Below are 19,094 nucleotides of genomic sequence, written 5' to 3'. Positions count from 1 at the left end.
GTTACCAAGAAACCTTGCTTATCTCTGTTCTTTTGTTTCTAAAACCCTTTTTTAACCTTTTGTTAAATTTTAAGTGGAAGTTCTTACTAGCCACGTGGGCGCCATCTGTAACGAGTACTGTTTTTCTGCCTGCCGCCGCCCGGTCTTGTCCTGCTGCTGTGCCACTAGCCCCAAATAATACACAGAGACTCTGTATTTGATACAATACTGTTGGCCCGGTTACTTGTTTCTTATCGGCTAGCTCTGTCTTAATTATTAACCCATTTCTGTTGATCTATGTATTTCTCTTACCGGGGAGCCGGCAGCATACTGCTTTCTCCAGACTCTCCATCTTGACTCCTCCTTACTACTTCCTATTTCCTCCTTGTCTCCTAGTCCCTCCTACCTTCCTTTCCTATTGGCCAACAGTGCTTTATTATTAACCAGTATGAGAAACATATACAGAATGACATCTCCCATCAATGAAAGGGTGTTGAATTTTGTCGAAGGCTTTTTCCGCATCTAGGGAGATAATCATATGGTTTTTCTTTTTCAGTTTGTTTATATGGTGGATCACGTTGATAGATTTTCGTATGTTAAACAATCCCTGCAATCCAGGGATGAAGTCTACTTGATCATGGTGGATGATTTCTCTGATGTATTTTTGAATTCGGTTTGCCAGTATTTTATTGAGTATTTTTGCATCGATGTTCATCAGGGATATTGGTCTGTAGTTTTCTTTCTTAGTTGTGTCTTTGTGAGGTTTGGGTACCAAAGTTATTGTGGCCTCATAAAAAGAGTTTGGCAATAATCTTGTGGAACAGTTTGAGGAGTAGTGGTATTAGTTCTTCCTTGAATGTCTGGTAGAATTCTGCACTGAATCCATCTGGCCCTGGACTTTTTTTCGTTGGAAGGCTTTTGATGACTGCTTCTATTTCATTGCCGGTTATAGGTCTATTTAAGTTGTTTGTTCTTGATTTAATTTTGGTAAGTGATAGTTATCCAGAAACTTGTCCATTTCCTTTGAATTTTCAATTTTTGTGGAATACAGATTTTCAAAGTATGACCTGAAAATTGTCTGGATTTCCTCTGTGTCTGTTGTTATGTTCCCCATTTCGTTTCTGATTTTGTTAATTTGCATGTTCTGTCTCTGCTTTTTCGTTAATTTGGATAAAGGTTTGTCTATCTTGTTGATTTTCTCAAAAAACTAACTCTTTGTTGCATTGATTTTTTTGTATAGTTTTCCTGGTTTCTATTTTGTTGATTTCAGCCCTCAAGTTGATTATTTCCTGGCGTCTACTCCTGCGGGGTGAATTCGCTTCTCTCTGTTCTAAGGTTGTCAGTTGGGCTGTTAATTCTTTTATGTGACTATCCTCTGTTTTCTTCATATGGGCACTTAGTGCAATGAACTTCCCTCGTAGCACTGCTTTCAAGGTGTCCCATAAGTTCGGGTATGTTGTATCCTCATTCTCGTTGAATATTAGAAAGTCTTTAATTTCTTTCTTTATTTCTTCTTTGACCCAGGAGTGGTGCAATTGCACATTGTTAAGTTTCCATGAATTTGCAGGTTTTCTGCTATTTGTGTTGTTGTTGAATTCCAATTTTAAAGCATGGTGGTCCGATAAGATACAGGGGACTATTCCTATTCTCTTGTATCTGTTGAGGTTTGTTATGTCTCCTAGTATGTGGTCGATTTTAGAGAAGGTTCCATGTGGAGCAGAGAAGAAGGTATATTCTTTTGTCTTTGGATGGAATGTTCTATAGATGTCTGTTAACCCCAGTTGAGACATAACTTCTGTTAATTCTTTTGTTTCTTTGTTGAGTTTCTGATTTGTGGTCCTGTCTAGTGTTGAGAGTGGTGTATTGAAGTCTCCCACTATAAGTGTGTGAGGTTTTATATGAGCTTTGAGTTTTAGTAGTGTTTCTTTTACGAATGTGGGCGACTTTGTATTAGGGGCATAGATGTTCAGAATTGAGACTTTGTGTTGATGGATTTCTCCTGAGATGAATATGAAATGACCATCTTCATCTCTTTTGACTAGTTTTGGTTTGAAGTCTAACTTGTTAGATATTAAGATAGCTACGCCTGCTTGCTTCTTATTTCCATTTGATTGGAAAATCTTTTCCCAACCCTTTACCCTGAGGTAATGTCTATCTTTGGAGCTAAGATGTGTTTCTTGTATGCAGCAGAAGGATGGATTCTGTCTTCGTATCCATTCTGTTAGCCTGTGTCTTTTTATAGGTGAGTTAAGACCATTAATATTGAGGGTGAGTAAGGACCATTGATTGTTGATGCTTGTTTGATTTAGGTTTGTTGTTGGCAGTGGTGGTATTGTGAATATATTTGTTCTGCTTCACCCTAGGTTTCTGGTGTAGTTGGATTATCTGTTGCCTACATTTTTGTGGGCGTAGTTACCTTCCTTGGGTTGGAGTTTTCCTTCCAATACTTTCTGTAGGGCCGGATTTGTAGATACATATTGGGAAAATCTGTTTTGTCATTAAATATCTTGTTCTCTCCATCTATATTGATTGAGAGTTTTGCTGGATATAGTAGCCTAGGCTGGCATCCGTGTTCTCTTAATACTTTTAGAACATCTATCCAGGACCTTCTGGCCTTGAGGGTTTCCATGGAGAAGTCAGGTGTAATTTTGATAGGTCTGCCTTTATATGTTACCTGTCCTTTTTCCTTCGCTGCTCTTAATATTCTTTCTTTATTCTGTATGCTAGGTGTTTTGATTATTATACGTTGAGGGGTCTTTTTTCTTTGGTCCAGCCTATTTGGGGTTCTGTATGCTTCTGGTACTTTCATGGGCATGTCCTTCTTCAGATTTGGAAAGTTTTCCTCGATGATTTTGTTGAATATGTTTTCGGCACCTTTGAGCTGGGCTTCCTCACCTTCGTCTATGCCTATTATTCTTAGGATTGGCCTTTTCATGGTGTCCCACATTTCCTGGATGTTTTGTGTTAAGGATTTGTTGGATTTATGATTTTCTTTGGTCGATGAATCTATTTCTTCTAGTTTATCTTCTGCGCCTGAGATTCTCTCTTCCATCTCTTGAATTCTATTGGTTATGCTTATGTCCGTGGTTTCTGATTTTTTGCCCAGCTTTTCAATTTCCAGCCTTCCTTCCATTTGTGTTGCCTTTATTTTCTCAATTTCTGTTTTCAAGTCTTGAACCGTTTCCTTCACCTGGTTAATTGTTTTTTCTTGGCTTTCTGTACTTTCCTTAAGGAATTTGTTCATTTCTTCCACTTTTTTGTTTGTTTTTTCCTCCATTTCTTTAAGGGATTTTCTCACATCTTCTTTGAGGGCCTCTATCATTTTTATGATGGTGATTTTTAAGTCGTACCCTTCTGCTTCCTCTGCTTTGTTGTTGTGTTCCATTCTAGTTGGTGTAGATTCCCTAGATTCTGGTGGTGTCATGTTTGTCTTTCTGTTGTTAGGTGTTCTCTTGTATTGCCTTCTTCCCATAGTTTCTTCCAGTAGGTGTTGGTGGTGTCTCTTCCCTCTCTCTATGGTTCTGTCTGTAGTTCTGTGTGGTCCAAGCTCTCTAGGAGGTTTCTCTGCAGACAGGGATCCAGGGATGGGGTCAAGGATGAGGATCCAGAAGAAGATGCCAGCAGGTACACACAGTGGTCCTCTGGCCAATAGCTCTGGCCAATAGCCAGCAGAAGATCTTGCCCGCAGGAACTCCGAGTGGACCCACAGAGATAGGCATATCTCTGGGAGGGGCCCGGGACTCCAGCAGAGGACTGGAGGCGTGGTCAGAGACCAAGCCGGTGGAAATTGCAGGTGGTCCTCCGTGGATAGTCAGGTCTCCTTTGTTCGGAGTTGCTCCGAGAAGTCTCCGAAGTAGGGTGGACTGTTGGCTCCACCCTCTGTCCCAGTGCTCAACCAGAGCGGCAGGACCTTAGGTGGGGTAGGGCACAGGGTAGGGGGGGTAGGCTGGAGGTGGGGATGGTGGGGGTGTATCAAAGCTCCAAGGGTGCTCTCGATGGGGACCAGAGACAGGAGCAGCAGGATCAGGGGCCAATCCAGGGACTTCTGTCCAGTTTCTTAAGACACATCTCTGTGAACTTTTATTTAACTCTAAATGACATACAGCGTGCATTAACACCAGTAGGTGGCTTTCACTCAAAAGCAGAATGATGCCATGTGAAAACTGAGGGCAAAACACTAGTTGCTTAAAAGGACGGATGGGTTTTCAAAGTCTGCCTTTCAGTTTTGTTCTAGGCGCAGTCTCTCCTGCCGTTGTGGTTCCCTCCATGCTGTTGTTGCAAGAAAATGGATACGGTGTCGAGAAAGGCATTCCAACATTGCTAGTGGCTGCTAGCAGCATGGATGATGTTGTGGCCATCACCGGATTCAACACATTCTTGAGCATAGTCTTTTCCTCGGGTAAATAAGAAAACGTTTCGCTTATTCCTTTTGCTGTAGTTTTTGAAGCTGGGTTTCTGGCGTTCCCTCTATATTTATTAACCAAGACTTTAATGTCTCTTCATTCTTCATAGAAAGCTCATCTTGACCAGGTAAGATGCGTCAGTGGATTTCAAATTAAATTATAAAATTTCAAAAAGAAAAAAAATGACATGATTTTTCCAAAAGCCCCTACCTCATTTTAATAATGAACTTGTTCAATTAAATTACTTATCGGCATCCTTTGCATCCTTTATCTGATTTGTGCTTTGGAATTTTGTCAGTTTATAGTGTGGCTAATACATTGACTGAAGTGTAACTCTAGACAGGACCTGGAGGAAGAGTGACCACTCAGCCTTCCTGGAGCTTGGGGAGCTGGCAAAACAGGTGGCGTCGGGTGGGGAAACACCGGACCTCCAGCCACATAGCTGCGGCCCTGCAGTGAATGGCTGGGGAAGTCCACCGTGGCTCCGCTCCTACGCTGGTCATGCTCACTGTGAAGGCAAGCGAGCACAGTGCTACGCTCCCGAAGACACCTTCACGTAGTTATCGGGAAGTGGACGAAGATGGCGCAGCCACAGGAGAACAGGGGAGAAGACACTGAGCGAGACAATCCGATCTCAAAAGAGCTCCTTCGAATTCTTCATCTTAAAAAAAAAAAAAAAAAAAGTGTTTTCAAATGTTTGCATTTCCACAATTAGTGATGCTCCCATTACCAGTGTGGATAAGAGCTGGATGTGGTAGTGTGGCTACATCAGCATTTTAGGAGACTGAGAATGGGTCACGTGAACCCAGGAATCCAAGGCTCTTAAATATCAGAAAATGTATTTAAAAATATAATATGCTGTTGAATTCAGTTTACTCATATAAAAATTGAGGTTTCTTGCATCATTATCAGGAAGAGTGATCTGAAGTTTTCTTTTTTAATTTAACTTCTTTACTGATTCTTTGGCAGTTTCACATCATGCACCCCAATTCTGCTCACCCCTGCAGTGGCACCTCCCCACAAAAGAAAAAAAAAAAAAAGTAAGCAAGCAAGCAAATAGCAAAAATAAAAGCTGAACAAAACATCTCTCCAACGCCTCTTCATTTGTCCTGGTGGCATCGGGGCCTCCGTGTGTCACCCTTTTGTCCTATGAACTTTACCAGCAATTTTCACTGCAATAAGTCACCGTTCTGGTTCAAGGCCTCTGGTCTCTGGTACACTGTCATCACTGGATAGTTTTCTTACAGTATGGTTGGCTTTGGCATCAAGGTAGTAATGGCCTTGTAAAATGCATTTGGAGGTTCTTCCTCCTCTTTAGCATATATTTTCTAAAACTTTGCAAAGTAGGGATGTTTTTCCTTTATATGCTCAGCATAGTTTCAGAAGCTCTCTGGCTCAGGAGCATAGCTCTGATCTGTCCTTTGTTAGGTGAGGCAAAGGCCAATGCTTTAGGCAATCTCCAAAACTGCCCGTCTTCTCTTTGCCTTTCAGTGGAGAAGTAATGAGTGGCATACCTCCCCACCCCGTGCCAGCTTCGGGATGGGCTTCCAGCTGTACACGACACAATTCCAGCGGTTTCTACTTGTTTCCTTGCCATTGTTCTTGACTTTCCCCTTGCATGGATCACCACGTCTTCTTAATTGGCATATGGACTTCCACGAAGGCTCTTTGGCCATTTGTTATTGTTCAGTGGGTGTGTCTGTCCCAGGCCAGGTTCAGTATTCCCATTCCAGCATCTCAACCAGTGCCCCTCTCTTGTTTGGGGTGGAAATATTTCTAACACATACATATGTTTGTATGTTCATTCAATGCTTAGAATAAAACCAAACAATTTTTTTAAATTGAGGAGCAAGTTGGGGGGGGGGGTTCTTTACTCTTTTAAATACACAATGACTTGTAGGAAATAATCATATTAAAACATCGAAGACCTAATTGACTTATCTATATCTGAGACTAACTTTGGCATACAAATGTTTTATGTGGTTGTTACTGGTAAGTTGTCCTTTGAGCATTTAAGTGGCTTGTTTATTTTTCACACAACATATGGGAATTGTCAGTGTGGTCTAACCCAGCCCATACCAATGCTCCTGTCACTTGCTCTCAACTTTTCTCCCTTACTTGGTCTCATGGGTTGAGTGTAAGGAGAACACACTATTTCTTTGTTTTCTGACCCATTTATACAATGGATATTTTTAATTGTGTGTTTATATTAAATTATTAGGAATAGACATTTAACTTCACATAACTCTGAATATGTATTCACATATGTCACTATGAAAGGTTCAATTTTGTAATTTGTTCTATGAAATGTACTCATGAACCACATAGGTCTTATTCTATAATGGATAATGTATATGAAAATATTTTTCAGTGAAAAGTTTCTTTTAATTTGTGCCCTTACAGGTAGTGTGATTAGCAATATCCTATCGTCCTTGCGGAACGTATTTATTGGTGTGCTGTTAGGAATTGCTATGGGATTTTTTATTCAGTATTTCCCAAGTGGAGATCAGGTAAATTAAAAAAAAAAAAAAAAAATCTGGTTTGTAGAACTTCAGTGTGTTAGTCAGCCTCTCATCGCTGTAATGAACTGCCTGGGACTCTCTTAGCCTGTAGAACAGAAGGGTTAGTTGCCCACAGTTGTGACGGTTACAGTCTGCTGTCACCCTGCCTCGTCCCCTGGCAGCGTACCCTTGCAGAAGGAGTGGCAGAGCCAACTATGAACCCTGGGACAGAGCAAAAGGAGGGAGGGACTGGAACTTAACAACTTCCTCAGAAGCATGCTTCCCTGATTTCCAGAGATTCCGCCAAGTCCCATACGATCGCCTGGCATCAAGCTTTTTAATGCAAGGATGTTAGGGGACAGTCCACATCCAAGCTACAGTGTGGGTGTAACATAAACCTTTCTGAGACAACTTTGGAAAGAACTGTGAAACATAAAGTTCCATACTTAAGACTCTTTCCCCAGAAGTTGCCTCTGATGCCTATGGCATACTTAAAACTGAGCATGATAGCGAGGCTAATGTCGCCGTGTCCTTATCTGGTGAATTAAAACACTGAGAACAATGTATGTGACTCCCCTCTCCCTTCCAGTCCAGTGTCATCCCCACTAAGTCATCTGCTGATGCTTGATAATTTTCTTAGTCTCTTTTTTCCCAAAATTTTCTCCTGAACATCTTTGTTTATCTATCCAATTTATCTGCCACTCCCTTTGACAAGGGCTTTAGACCTGGTTGCTTTTGGTGGCAGTGGTGGCAATTTCGAGACAAAGTCTCACTATGTAGGTAGGGCTGGTTTTGAACTTAACAATTGTCACTGTCCTGCCTCAGCTTGTAATTGCATCAAAGTTACCAGATCTTTTCAATAAAGAAATGTTCAAACAATGTACTTTTCACAACATTTTGGAGACTATTTAACACAACCTTTACAAATACTATAACAAAGGGTTAAAAGAAAGATAGATAATGCCACACCTTGTATGTTTAATGTAAAACAACTTCTAAATGTGTATTTCTAGGAGAAACTTACACGGAGGCGAGCCTTCCTTGTTCTGAGTATGTGTATTTCTGCTGTCTTAGGCTGTCAGTACTTTGGCTTACATGGATCTGGAGGATTGGTCACACTAGTGTTGTCGTTCATGGCAGCAAAAAAATGGGCTAAAGACAAGGTGAGTTTCCAATTTTATAACAGGTAAAATAGCTGGATTTTGAACTATACAATGGGCATGTAGGAAATGGTCTCCATCTAGATGTTCTGCATGGAGTGAGGAATTAAGTATTAAAGAAAACCACTTTGACGTAGGGTAAAATGAATTAGAAGCTGTGTTCTTATGTCAGAATTTTCCCCCGAGTTTCATATGATTTGATTATATAGCTCTTATTATTTTGGTCTTAAAATTTAGTTCTATAATTTACCCATGAAAACGTGTTCCTAAAATTTAGCATATCTGTGCCCCAAATGCTATATTGGGTTTTGTTTCTTTTTTTTTTTTTTTTTTTTTTTTTTTTTTCATTTTTATTCACATCTTACATTTTTTTAACGGAGAGTGGCATGGAGGTCAGAGAACAACTTATACAGTCAGTTGTTTCTTTATGCTGTGTGGGCCCTGGTACTAGAGCTCAGGTTATCATGCTTTGTGACAGGAACCTTTATCCATTGAGACATTTTACCTGTTCAACTTATACTTTTTTAACTGATGGCATAAAAGTGGTACAAAAAAAAAAAAAAAGACAACATGGTGATAAAGATTAAAACATATAGACTGTTTTACAAATAAAATAAAATAATAAAAATAGGCTGGTGTAATGACCCAGCAGGCAAGGGCAAAAAACAAACAAACAAAACATATAGACTGAGTGCAAGAGATTCCTATATTCCTTACCCCCCAAATAGTCTTCTTAGTCTCCAAAATTAATCATTTTAACGAATACTATATTTGTAGGTGTGTGTATATATTCTGCTTTTAAAATAAAAATGTTCCTACAATGAACAGATTTCTTCATGTAGCCTTTTCATATATACAAGTATCTTGTAGGAATGGATTCATAGAAATGGGGTTCCTGGGATAAAAAATAATCTTTTATTTTGACTGATATCACTAGGAAAGATTTTCAGTACTTATACTCTTGCCAACAGAATAGGAATCTTACTGAAAACAACTTTGAAGTAGTCAACTTGAGTCTAGGGAAACAGGCCTAACAAACTACCAGAATATTTTCTTCCTACCTGTTTATGACCTGTCTAAATGGACTGGGTTCCAATATTGTCACTGGGCAGGTTTTCCCACTCTCTTCTGATGGACCAGGAAATTGCATGGGCTATGAGTGTTCTCATCCCTCATTCTGTGTTTCCATCTCTACTTCTGAATATTATGAGGACTCCAAAAACTTTTTCTTTTCTGTAATATAGTGATGGCATGATACTGTGTAAGGAGCAGGTTTTTCCTGCTGGCCTGGATCCACCGCAGCACCATCCCCAATTAACACACCTAGACTCTGTATTAGGTATAATTCTGTTGGCCAGTTACTTGTTTCTTATTGGCTAGCTCTGTCTTAATTATTAACCCATTTCTGTTAATCTAAGTATTTCCACGTGGTCTTCTTACTGGAGAGTGGGCCCGGACCTCTGTTCTCTCCAGTCTCTCCATGCTGACTCCTCCTTCCTACTTCCTCTTTCCTTCTTGTCTCCTAGTCCCACCTGTCTTGCTTTCCTATTGGCCAACAGTGCTTTATTCATTAACCAGTATGGAAACGTATTTACGCAATGACATCTCCCATCAATACTGCTTATTGTATAGCTTTGTGTATTTCCTTAACAAAATTCTGCTTGGATAAATGATGTTGCTCAATTTTCATAAATTAAGTTTTAACTTTTTCCCTAAAAATGAAATATCATCAGTTTATTAAATTTTAAAAACGGTTTAAAAATTCTGAAATGCAGTCAAATATATGTGCACAATAACTAGACAATGTAAAATTCTGAAGTACAGTTACCTTTACAGGCCATAACTGAAATGTATCTCTCTTTCCTATAGGTTGGAGTCCAAAAAGTTGTTGCAAACACATGGAATATTTTTCAGCCACTTCTTTTTGGCTTAGTTGGAACAGAAGTATCTGTTGAATCTCTTGAATCGAGAACTATTGGTAAGAGTACATAAAGCAAAGAGGAGATAAAATCCAGCTTTTTAAAATTATGAGTGCTTTATTTTTGTGTATACCATACGTTTGAATACCCTGTACACCTTCAGATATTGCATCTACTCTGTTTTTCTCTACCTGTGCATTTCTTTATTTGCAGTTAAAGACAACCCAAGCGATCCAAAGAAATAGCTTACAGGAAACATTAGATATCCTTCTAGGCTTCTGTCTGCATCTCTGTAAACAGGTCCCCCAGAAGGCAGTTCACCATCAAATGCAATCCATTCAGCAGATACTACCTCAAGTGAACTGAACGTCACGCCATCTATCTTTCTTTCGTGGTACATCCACCGTCACAGAATCTAGTCCTTTAGTAGGAACCTCCATGAAGGCCAGGGAGATGGCTCGGCTGGGAATTGCTAGACATGCAATCCTTAGGACCTAAATTTGATCCAGGCACCCACGTAAAAACCAGTCTCAGCAGCACTGGGAAGCAGAGACAGGAGGCTCTCTGAAGCTTGCCAGTGTAGCCAATTAGTAAGCTCCAAGGACAGTCACAGACCTTGTCTACAAAAGAAAGCCATTGAAGGGTCAACAGACTGCTTGCACTTCCAGAGGACTCAGGTTCAATTCCAGCACCCACATGGCAGCTAACAACTGTCTCTAACTCCAAGGTCTGACACCCTCACACAGACATACATGCAGGCAAAACACCAATACAAATGAAATAAAAGTAAACAAATTATTTTTTTAAAAAAGAAGCCATTGAGTAAGACACCAAACATAAACTCCTGGCCTGCCTGAATGTGCATGCACACCCCAGCACACACACACACACACACACACACACACACACACACACCAAAACACCTCATTTTTACTTTGTATTTTTTATAAATACTATTTTTACTTAAAATAGATATAATGAAGCAACAGCCTCAAAATATTTTCAGAAATTTTAGAATTCATCTCTCTAGGCAAAAAAGGCTTCCTCCCAATTGCTTTGTTTTTTACATTTGTTTATATGTATTATAGGCATGTGTGTTGCTACCTTGGGTTTGGCATTATCTGCTCGAATTTTAGCCACTTTTACATTGATGTCTTTTGCTGAATTTCGTTTTAAGGAGAAAGTATTTATTGCTTTATCATGGATCCCCAAAGCTACAGTTCAGGTAGGAACATACTAAGTCATTCATAATAATTTCGGTTTTGATAAGTTTTAAATGTTCGATGTGAGAGACTGGAGAAATGGCTCAGCAGTTAAGAACGCTAGCTGCTCTTCCAGAGGATCAGGGTTCAATTCTCAGCACACATATGGCAACTCCCGACAGTCTGTAACTTCAGTTCCAGGAGATCCGACACCTGTACACAGAGTATATACAGGCAAAAATACCAGTGTGTATCAAATAAGTAAAACTTAAAAAAAAAAGAAAGAAAAAGAAAAGGGTTCCCATCCTCCCTCCATCCTCATTCTAAATGAAAAATATTTTTGTAATGACAAATTGTGATCTTATTTACTTTACTTTTACCATGTTTGATTGATGACTCCTTTTTAAAACCTAGAACTGAGGAGAATGCTCAAGGGGAAAGAGTGTTTTTGCTGTGCAAGTGTGGAACAGGAGTTTGGATCCCTAGCACCTAAAACAGGCTCGGCCTCAATCCTAGGGCTGGGTGTGGGGAGGGCGGGGCAAAGATGACTGGACTAAAGCAGGGAACGGCTGAGGAGTACAGCTGACATCCGGCCTCCCCATGAGCACAAACAGGCACATAACTCATGCATGCATGTGCACACGTGCATGCAGACCACATACACACACACACATACAGACACACACTCATATACACATACATACACACACAGACACACATACACACACACAAACATAGACACACACATACACAGACACACACACATACATACAGATACGCACAGACACACATACATACATGCACAGACACACACACAGACATATACACACACACAGACACACACATACACACACAGACACACACACATACACAGACACACATACATACACACACACATACAGACACACACAGACACACACATCGATTAAAACATTTGTTTTTAAATCAATTGTTCTGAAATTTAAGAATACTTTTAAATGGCAAATACTTTCTAAATTTTATGAAAATGTTTTTTTCTCTATTTCCTAAATATGGAAATAAGCCGAGGCATGGTGACAGAACCTTTTTCCAGCACCTGGGAGGCAGAGGCAGGCAGATCTCTATAAGTTCACGGCCAGCGTGATCTACATAGAGAATTCTAGGACAGCCAGTGCTACCTAGATAGACCCAGTCAAAAAAAAAAAGTATAAAATAAGAACATATAATATGGGACTGTATTTATATTGTTGCGTGCTATAGAGGCAAATGTTATACCTTTAGAGATACATTTGTTTTTGTAAGTGTATCTTTCCTTATCCTGCCACTCACTCTACCACACAAATCATAGATATTATTTTAATTAGACATTTGTTTTTATGATATGTGACTATATAGGAAGGACAGAGATAGTGTCTTTTGAGGGCATTTTATTTGTTTCTTTTTCATTCTTCCCCTACTGTTTGACACAATACCTAGCAGGAAGAAAGTTGTCTTGAAAATTGTATTGCAACTGAAGGAAGACAGGATTTATTTCATCCTACACTTCCTTCATCAAGGGAAGTCAGCACAGGAACTCAAGGAACCTGGCCGCCGGGACTGAAGCTAAAGTCGTAGAGGTCCTTGCTTACTGGCTTGTTTTCCTTCACTTGTTTTCTTATACCATTCAAGACCACAGCCCAAGGGTAGCACATCCCACAGCGGACTGCACCCCCCCCCACATCAGTCATTAATCAAGAAAATGCTGTACAGAGTTGCCTACGACAGTCTGATGGAGACATTTTCTCTATTGAGGTTCTTCTTCCCAGATAACTCGTGTCCAATTGACAAAATACAAAACAAACAAAAAAAACTAACCAGGATATGGGTAAACATGTCCTGCATGAACGATTGAATTAATGAAGACTTGGAGATTTGTCCTCTAATTCTATAACAATTTCCTCCTTTTAAAAGGCACCTGTTAACATTTAATGGCAGCATAAAACCTTGCTTTCTTGGGATTTTTTTCCCTCCATTTTATATACACATATATGTGTGGGACTTTTAAAATTATGTCTTACATTATGATGTTAATATGAGATGTGGGGGACAAGCAAGAAGGAAAAAGTGTGGATTAGTCTTAAGTCTGTCAAAGATGACAGAGTGTGCATCAACCCCAGCTGTCACCTTGACAAACAGAGAATCAGCGGGAAGAAGGGACTGCAGCTCCGGGAATGGTTTGTGGCCATGTTTGTGAGGCATTCTCTTGATTGCCAACGGGTGTGGGGGGCTTAACTGACCATGACTAGTGCCCCCTCTAGGCAGGGTGCCAGGGTTATACCAGAAGGAGGCTGACTGTGAGCCAGCAAGCAGGCTCTCCTCTAGCCTTGGCTTCAGTTCCTGTCTCCAGGTGCCTGCCTGACTTCCTGACCTCACTTCCCTTCGTGATGGATGATAACTGTAAGATGGAATGAACCTTTTCCTTGCCAAATTGTTTTTTTTTTCTTATTTTACATATCGATACCAGTTCTCTCTCGCTCTCATTCTCCCATGGCCCCCGACCCCACCTCCCATCCCATTCCCCACCTGTTCCCCAGGGAGGGTGAGGCCTCCCAGGAGGGATCATCAACATCTGTCAGGACATTTGGGGTAGGATCTAGGCCAGGCCCTCCCTCCTGCCTCTAGGCTAAGGGAGCATCCCTCCATGGAGAATGTGCTCCCAAAGTCCTTTTGTGCGCCAGGGATACATCCTGGTTCCACTGTCAGAGATCCCTTAGACTGCCCAGGCCTTCTAGCTGAGACCCACATTCAGGGGGTCTGAGTTGCTCCAATGCTGGTTTCCCAGCTATCAGTCTGGGGGTCCATGAGCTCCCCCTTGTTCAGGTCAGCTGTCCCTGTGGGTCTCTGCAGCCTGGTCTTGACCTCTTTTCTTATCACCCCTCCTTCTCTGCAACTGGATTCCAGGAGATCGGCTGCCAGATTGCTTTTGATTGCCATGTTTGTCACAGCAGTAGGAAGCAAACAAGGACACCAAGCATTCTCTCGGGCCTTTATTTAGAGATATTGGTGAAAATGAGAGTGGAAAACGGTAGAATAGCATAAAGAATTTAATTCAGAGATGGAAGCTCAGCTTGTTGATTGAATTTTCCAAGAAAATGATATTCAATCTGAGATACTTAGTGAGGATCATTTATCTTCTAATAGTAGTTTCCGTGCAGCAAGTTTGCCAAAAGGAGTAAATGAGTTAATAACTGTAAAGCTTTAATAATGACACTTTCTTCATGACAGATGCCACATAACTGTGCAAATGTTACCATTGTTGCTATTGCCATCCCTTTCCAATAATGTTTTTGGCAGTTCTCTTCTGTTCAAAACCTCATATAGACTTTAGGGTTCTTTAGAACCTGTTTTCTGTCTGATCCTTTTCTCCCTGGCATCTAGCACACTGGCTTGTGTTCAGTAAATAAGTTATTAAATGGGGCTAGAGAGAAAGTTCATTGCTTAAGAGTGCTCATTGCTCCCACAAAAGACCTGGATTCGCTTCCCAGTACCTACACAACAGCTCCCAACCATCTGCTACTCCAGTTCCAGTAGATTAATGCCCTCTTCCAGCCTCTGAGGGTCCCTCTGCTTTTTGCATGCATATGGTATGCGTACACACATGCAAGCAAACACCCATCCATATAAAATAAAAATAGTTTAAAGGTTATCATTAACAAAAACCCTCAAGCTGGGCATGGTGGTCCATGTGTTTAATCCCGGCTCTTGAGAGGCAGAGGCAAGTGGATCTCTGAGTTTGAGACCAGTCTGCTCTACAAATTGAGTTCCAGAATAGACAGGGCTGTTACACAGAGGAAAATCTGTCTCAAAAAAAAAAAAAAATTATTTTTAAAAGTCTTCAGTTGAGGTGGGTTATCTTCTTCCAAAATGCCCTCATCAAGTAATATTTCTGCCATTATGCTACTAATGTACGATTCCTTAGTTGGTGTTTATTTGTATTTAATGCCTGAAAATTTTAAGGCAGTTTCTGATTTGTATGTGTATTAATAAGTAAAAATAAAGACATATATATATATGTGTGTATGTATGTATGTATGCATGTATGTATGTCATCAGCCACAGTAGCTCATGCCTGTATTTCTAGTACTCAAGAGGTAGACATGGGCTGTACAGTGAGACCTTGTCTCAAAAACAAAAGAAAATAAGTAAATAAATGGTAACAGACACTGACTGGGGTTCCTGGGGGGGCAGGGCATGAACACCTTTCTAAGTCAGCAGGAATTTAAAAGAAAATATCTTCTCAGGGGCAAAGAAGAGTGACTGGAGAGAGAAACACGAAATCCCCTGAATCCCTGCTGTGTGCTGGGTGTCCTGTGCAGGCCTCTGCCCCATTGTCACAGCCATCCAGTGAGGTGGTATACTGCAGAGCCCTTTAAGCTATCACTCGCTCACCTGGTTGAGCAAGAACAAAATTTAAAGTCAATTAGCCAGATTCCAGCTCTGGCCAGTTTCTGACTCAGCCCACTGTAGGAGTCACAATGGGACGAGCACACACCCCTGGAGACATCAGTGTTTTGTGCTGTCTTGTTGCAGACACGGACCTAGGGGTATATGACAAAACCGTGTAAACCATACTGGTCCACTTATAAACCCAAATTTCTGGGAATAGTGTGAGCACACAAAAGGGGTGCTGAGGTGGGAATTCCACAGGGAGAAGAGAACACAATCAGCCCCCAAATGTCTGCCCTTTGATTTGTCCAATTAATGATCAAATGATACAAATTACTCCACATTTGGTTTTTTTCTTTCTAGTACTTTACCACCCAATTTCATTTTGTGTGCTTTTATAATAGAGCCTCTTGTGTTCATTATATTAACTCTGAGTAACATTTTTCTTTTGCCCTGTGTCCTCCCCAACTGCAGGCTGTCTTAGGTCCTCTGGCTCTAGAAACAGCAAGAAAGGTCATGGCACCCCAGCTCGAAGCATATGCAAAGGATGTCATGACAGTGGCCTTTCTAGCCATCCTGATCACAGCTCCAAATGGGGCCCTTCTTATCGGCATACTGGGACCCAAAATACTCGATCGTGGTGAGGTGATAGGCCCTTTAAAATTGGAGCTGTCAGATTTTGAACATCATTAAAATGTTTGCATCAACCCCCCTGCTTCATCTAATGAATTGTGTCACATGACAGAAAAAGGTTTTACCGTACAGAAGATTGGAGATTGTCCATAGAATGGAGTCAGTAAATGCACAACTTCTATACAGGGTTTTCCTCTGATTTATGCACCAGAAGTAAATTTAATAAAAAATGTAATAAAAATGTATTAAATGCAGTGCTTTTTTAGTTTAGTATTTGCATATTTCAAGAATAAAGTTGCCGACTGGCACACACCTTTGATCCCAGCACTTGGGAGGCAGAGGCAGGTACATCTCTGTGAGTCCCAGGCCAGCCTGGTCTACAGAACAAATTCCAGGACAGGTTCCAAGGCTACAGAGAAACCCTGTCTCAAAAAAAAAAAAAAAAAAGTTTTAATTAGTCAGTAAATAAATAAACAAACTTAGTCAGCAAATACTGTAGGTAAATGCAAAGTAACCTTAAGGCTGCTGAATTTTATGTTGTAATACAAAACAAGCATAAGAAAAACTCAATTAGCCTTAAGAGACAAAAAAAAAAAAAAAAAAAAAAAAAAAAAAAAAATACGACCTTTGAGTTCTGAGCTTGCCAAGAAGAAAGGCTAAATTTCAAGTGGGAGGAGCAGAAACCCCATCAGTTCTGATAACAAACTTGTCAGAGGCCAGGCACGGTGGCACACACCTTATTCCCAGCACTGGAGAGACAGACAAACTTCCTACGTGTCATCTGAGTAGACTTTGGTTTTAGTGCTGCCTGCCTGGGGAAACTGGTGGCAGACAGAAAGACTTCTATGCTCATGCCACTTCTATGATAACCTCACCAGCCTTGGATGAAACACTCACACTATCTGTATTCTTTGTTTGCAGAAATAAAATGAAATCACAAATGCAAATGAACTGAATTTGTTTTGTTTTTGAGACAGGGTTTTCTCTGTGTAGTTCTGGCTCTCCTGGAACTTGCTCTGTAGACCAGGCTGGCCTTGAACTTACAGAGATCCACCTTTGGCCTCCAAGTGCTGGGATTAAAGGTGTGCACCACCCCCGCCCAAGTGCAAATTTTTATTTTTTTGGGGGGGGGCGCTGAATATTTTCAACCCAGGCATTAAAAGCAGTCTACAGAAAGGAAAGTTAGTCAGCTACAATCTTCATCTGAGCAGCTTGTCATTAGCAGCCGTATTTTTCAGCATTAGCAGAAGGAATCGGCTATGCCAATCAAAAATTTGCTACAAGCACAGTGCAACTTCAGATTCTTGAAGAACAGCTTCTCAAAAAAGGCAGCTAGATGGTGTCCACGGCTGGAGTTGGGTCCCCAGACCCATGAAAAGGTGGGGATGTAAAGAGCTGACAGCACAGAGTTGTTCTCTGGCCTGTGTGTGTGCCATAGCACATTTACTCACACATGCACACATGTACTTTTAAATATAAACGTTTTTTAATTTGCCTTATTGCATGGCCTCTTAAAATTTATACAGACTTGACAATATCCCTGGGCAGAATTTAGCATCAATGCAGATGCTCTGTTCCTCTTTGACATAGCAACATCCTGAAGGGGAACAGATTGTAGAAAGAATCGCACAAAAACGTGCTAGGGATGCAAGGAAAGTTAAAAGCAATCTACAGTGTTACTCCTATTAAGACCAAGGCATTTTGAGAACTATATAACCAGACCTAACAAAAATTTAAAGTATTTCAGATAGTTCTTGGCAAGGCAGTAGCTACAATTGTCTCATCATTTTTTAATGCACTTACGACACAACACGGGTGATAAAAGATTTCTCTATCATTTATTAGCAAGCAGAATCCGTACACAAATATTAATGGACAAATGGGGAACCTGAACCTAATCTCAGGCTGCTTCCTACACCCGCAGTTGCAGACCCCACCCCACCCCGCCTCCACTCAGCAGTCTCTTGTTTCTGGATGGAAAAGGGGCCCCGCCCACCTCTTACTCGGTCATGTCCATCCCCAGTGAAAACTCCACCCTTTGGTCCAAACGCTCCTCTCAATTGGCTAGCAGACCAGTGATGGAATTCCTGTAACAGACAAGCTTCTTGACTTCAGCACTTTTGGCGAGTTCCAGACCAGCCAGGATCGTGTCTAGGCCAGGAAGAGCCTGTCCCACACACCTAAGTCACTCAAAAGACTAATGCAGGGGAAGTGGTGAAAATTAAAGCCAGCCTCTTCCAAACAGCAAGTTCTAGGAGTGTCAGGACTACACAGTAAGAAGATCCCCAAAATAAATCAACTTTCTATTTTAAATTGTATTATTTATTTATTTATTTATTTATTTATTTATTATGTGGTCTGCAATTTATTATGTAGACCAGGCTGGTCTCAAACTAAGACATAATACAGGCAGAACATCCATTACACATAAAAATAATAAGTAAAATGTTCAAAACATTATGAAGCCAGGGGTGGTGGTGGATTTTTATAATCCCTGCAGTCAGTAGGGCCAGCCTGGGCTACTTAATGAGTTCCAGGTACGTTTCGGCAACCAGGACATTAAACTTATAAACTTAGCATTTTCTGCTTTAGCTGGGCCAGGGAGTCAGGGGGCGCTGGGAGCACAGCTCAGTTGGTAAAATGCTTGTCTAGTAAAGTCCAGAATTCAATCCCAGTCCTACATAAACCGGGGATAACCAAAACCTCAGCAGGTAGAGGCAGGAGGATTCAAAGTTCAAATTCATTCTCAGCTAAGCGGGGAGGTCAAGGCCACGTGCTTTTACTGGACTGGAGAGATGGCGCAGCAACTAAGGACCCTTACTACGGCAGGCCCCAGGCAGGCAGGCAGGCAGGCAGGCAGGCAGGCAGGCGGGCGGGCGGGCGCCGCTACGAT

General features: G+C 41.0%; 1 protein-coding gene across 5 annotated transcripts in view; it reads left to right on the top strand.

Moving 5' to 3' along the window:
- The window catches only part of LOC127222979 (sodium/hydrogen exchanger 9B1), a 45,790-nt gene extending 29,383 nt beyond the window's left edge, over positions 1-16,407 (top strand). For 2 of the 5 annotated variants that reach the window (XM_051185450.1, XM_051185451.1), the window contains exons 7-12: positions 4,203-4,378; positions 6,786-6,892; positions 7,897-8,046; positions 9,913-10,021; positions 11,051-11,187; positions 16,043-16,405. In XM_051185450.1, the coding sequence (XP_051041407.1) occupies positions 4,203-4,378; positions 6,786-6,892; positions 7,897-8,046; positions 9,913-10,021; positions 11,051-11,187; positions 16,043-16,261 (898 nt within the window). In that variant the 3' untranslated portion in view covers positions 16,262-16,405. Of the gene's footprint in view, positions 1-4,202; positions 4,379-6,785; positions 6,893-7,896; positions 8,047-9,912; positions 10,022-11,050; positions 11,188-16,042 lie in introns of all 5 variants that reach the window. The other 3 variants (XM_051185454.1, XM_051185453.1, XM_051185452.1) reach the window with 3 other exon arrangements.
- The last annotated feature ends 2,687 nt before the right edge of the window (positions 16,408-19,094 follow it).

The sequence above is a fragment of the Phodopus roborovskii genome, unplaced genomic scaffold (assembly GCF_943737965.1).
Source record: "Phodopus roborovskii unplaced genomic scaffold, PHOROB, whole genome shotgun sequence".
Lineage (NCBI taxonomy): Eukaryota > Metazoa > Chordata > Mammalia > Rodentia > Cricetidae > Phodopus > Phodopus roborovskii.
Note: the sequence above shows the minus strand (reverse complement) of the source record. Positions and strands in the feature narration are given on the sequence as shown.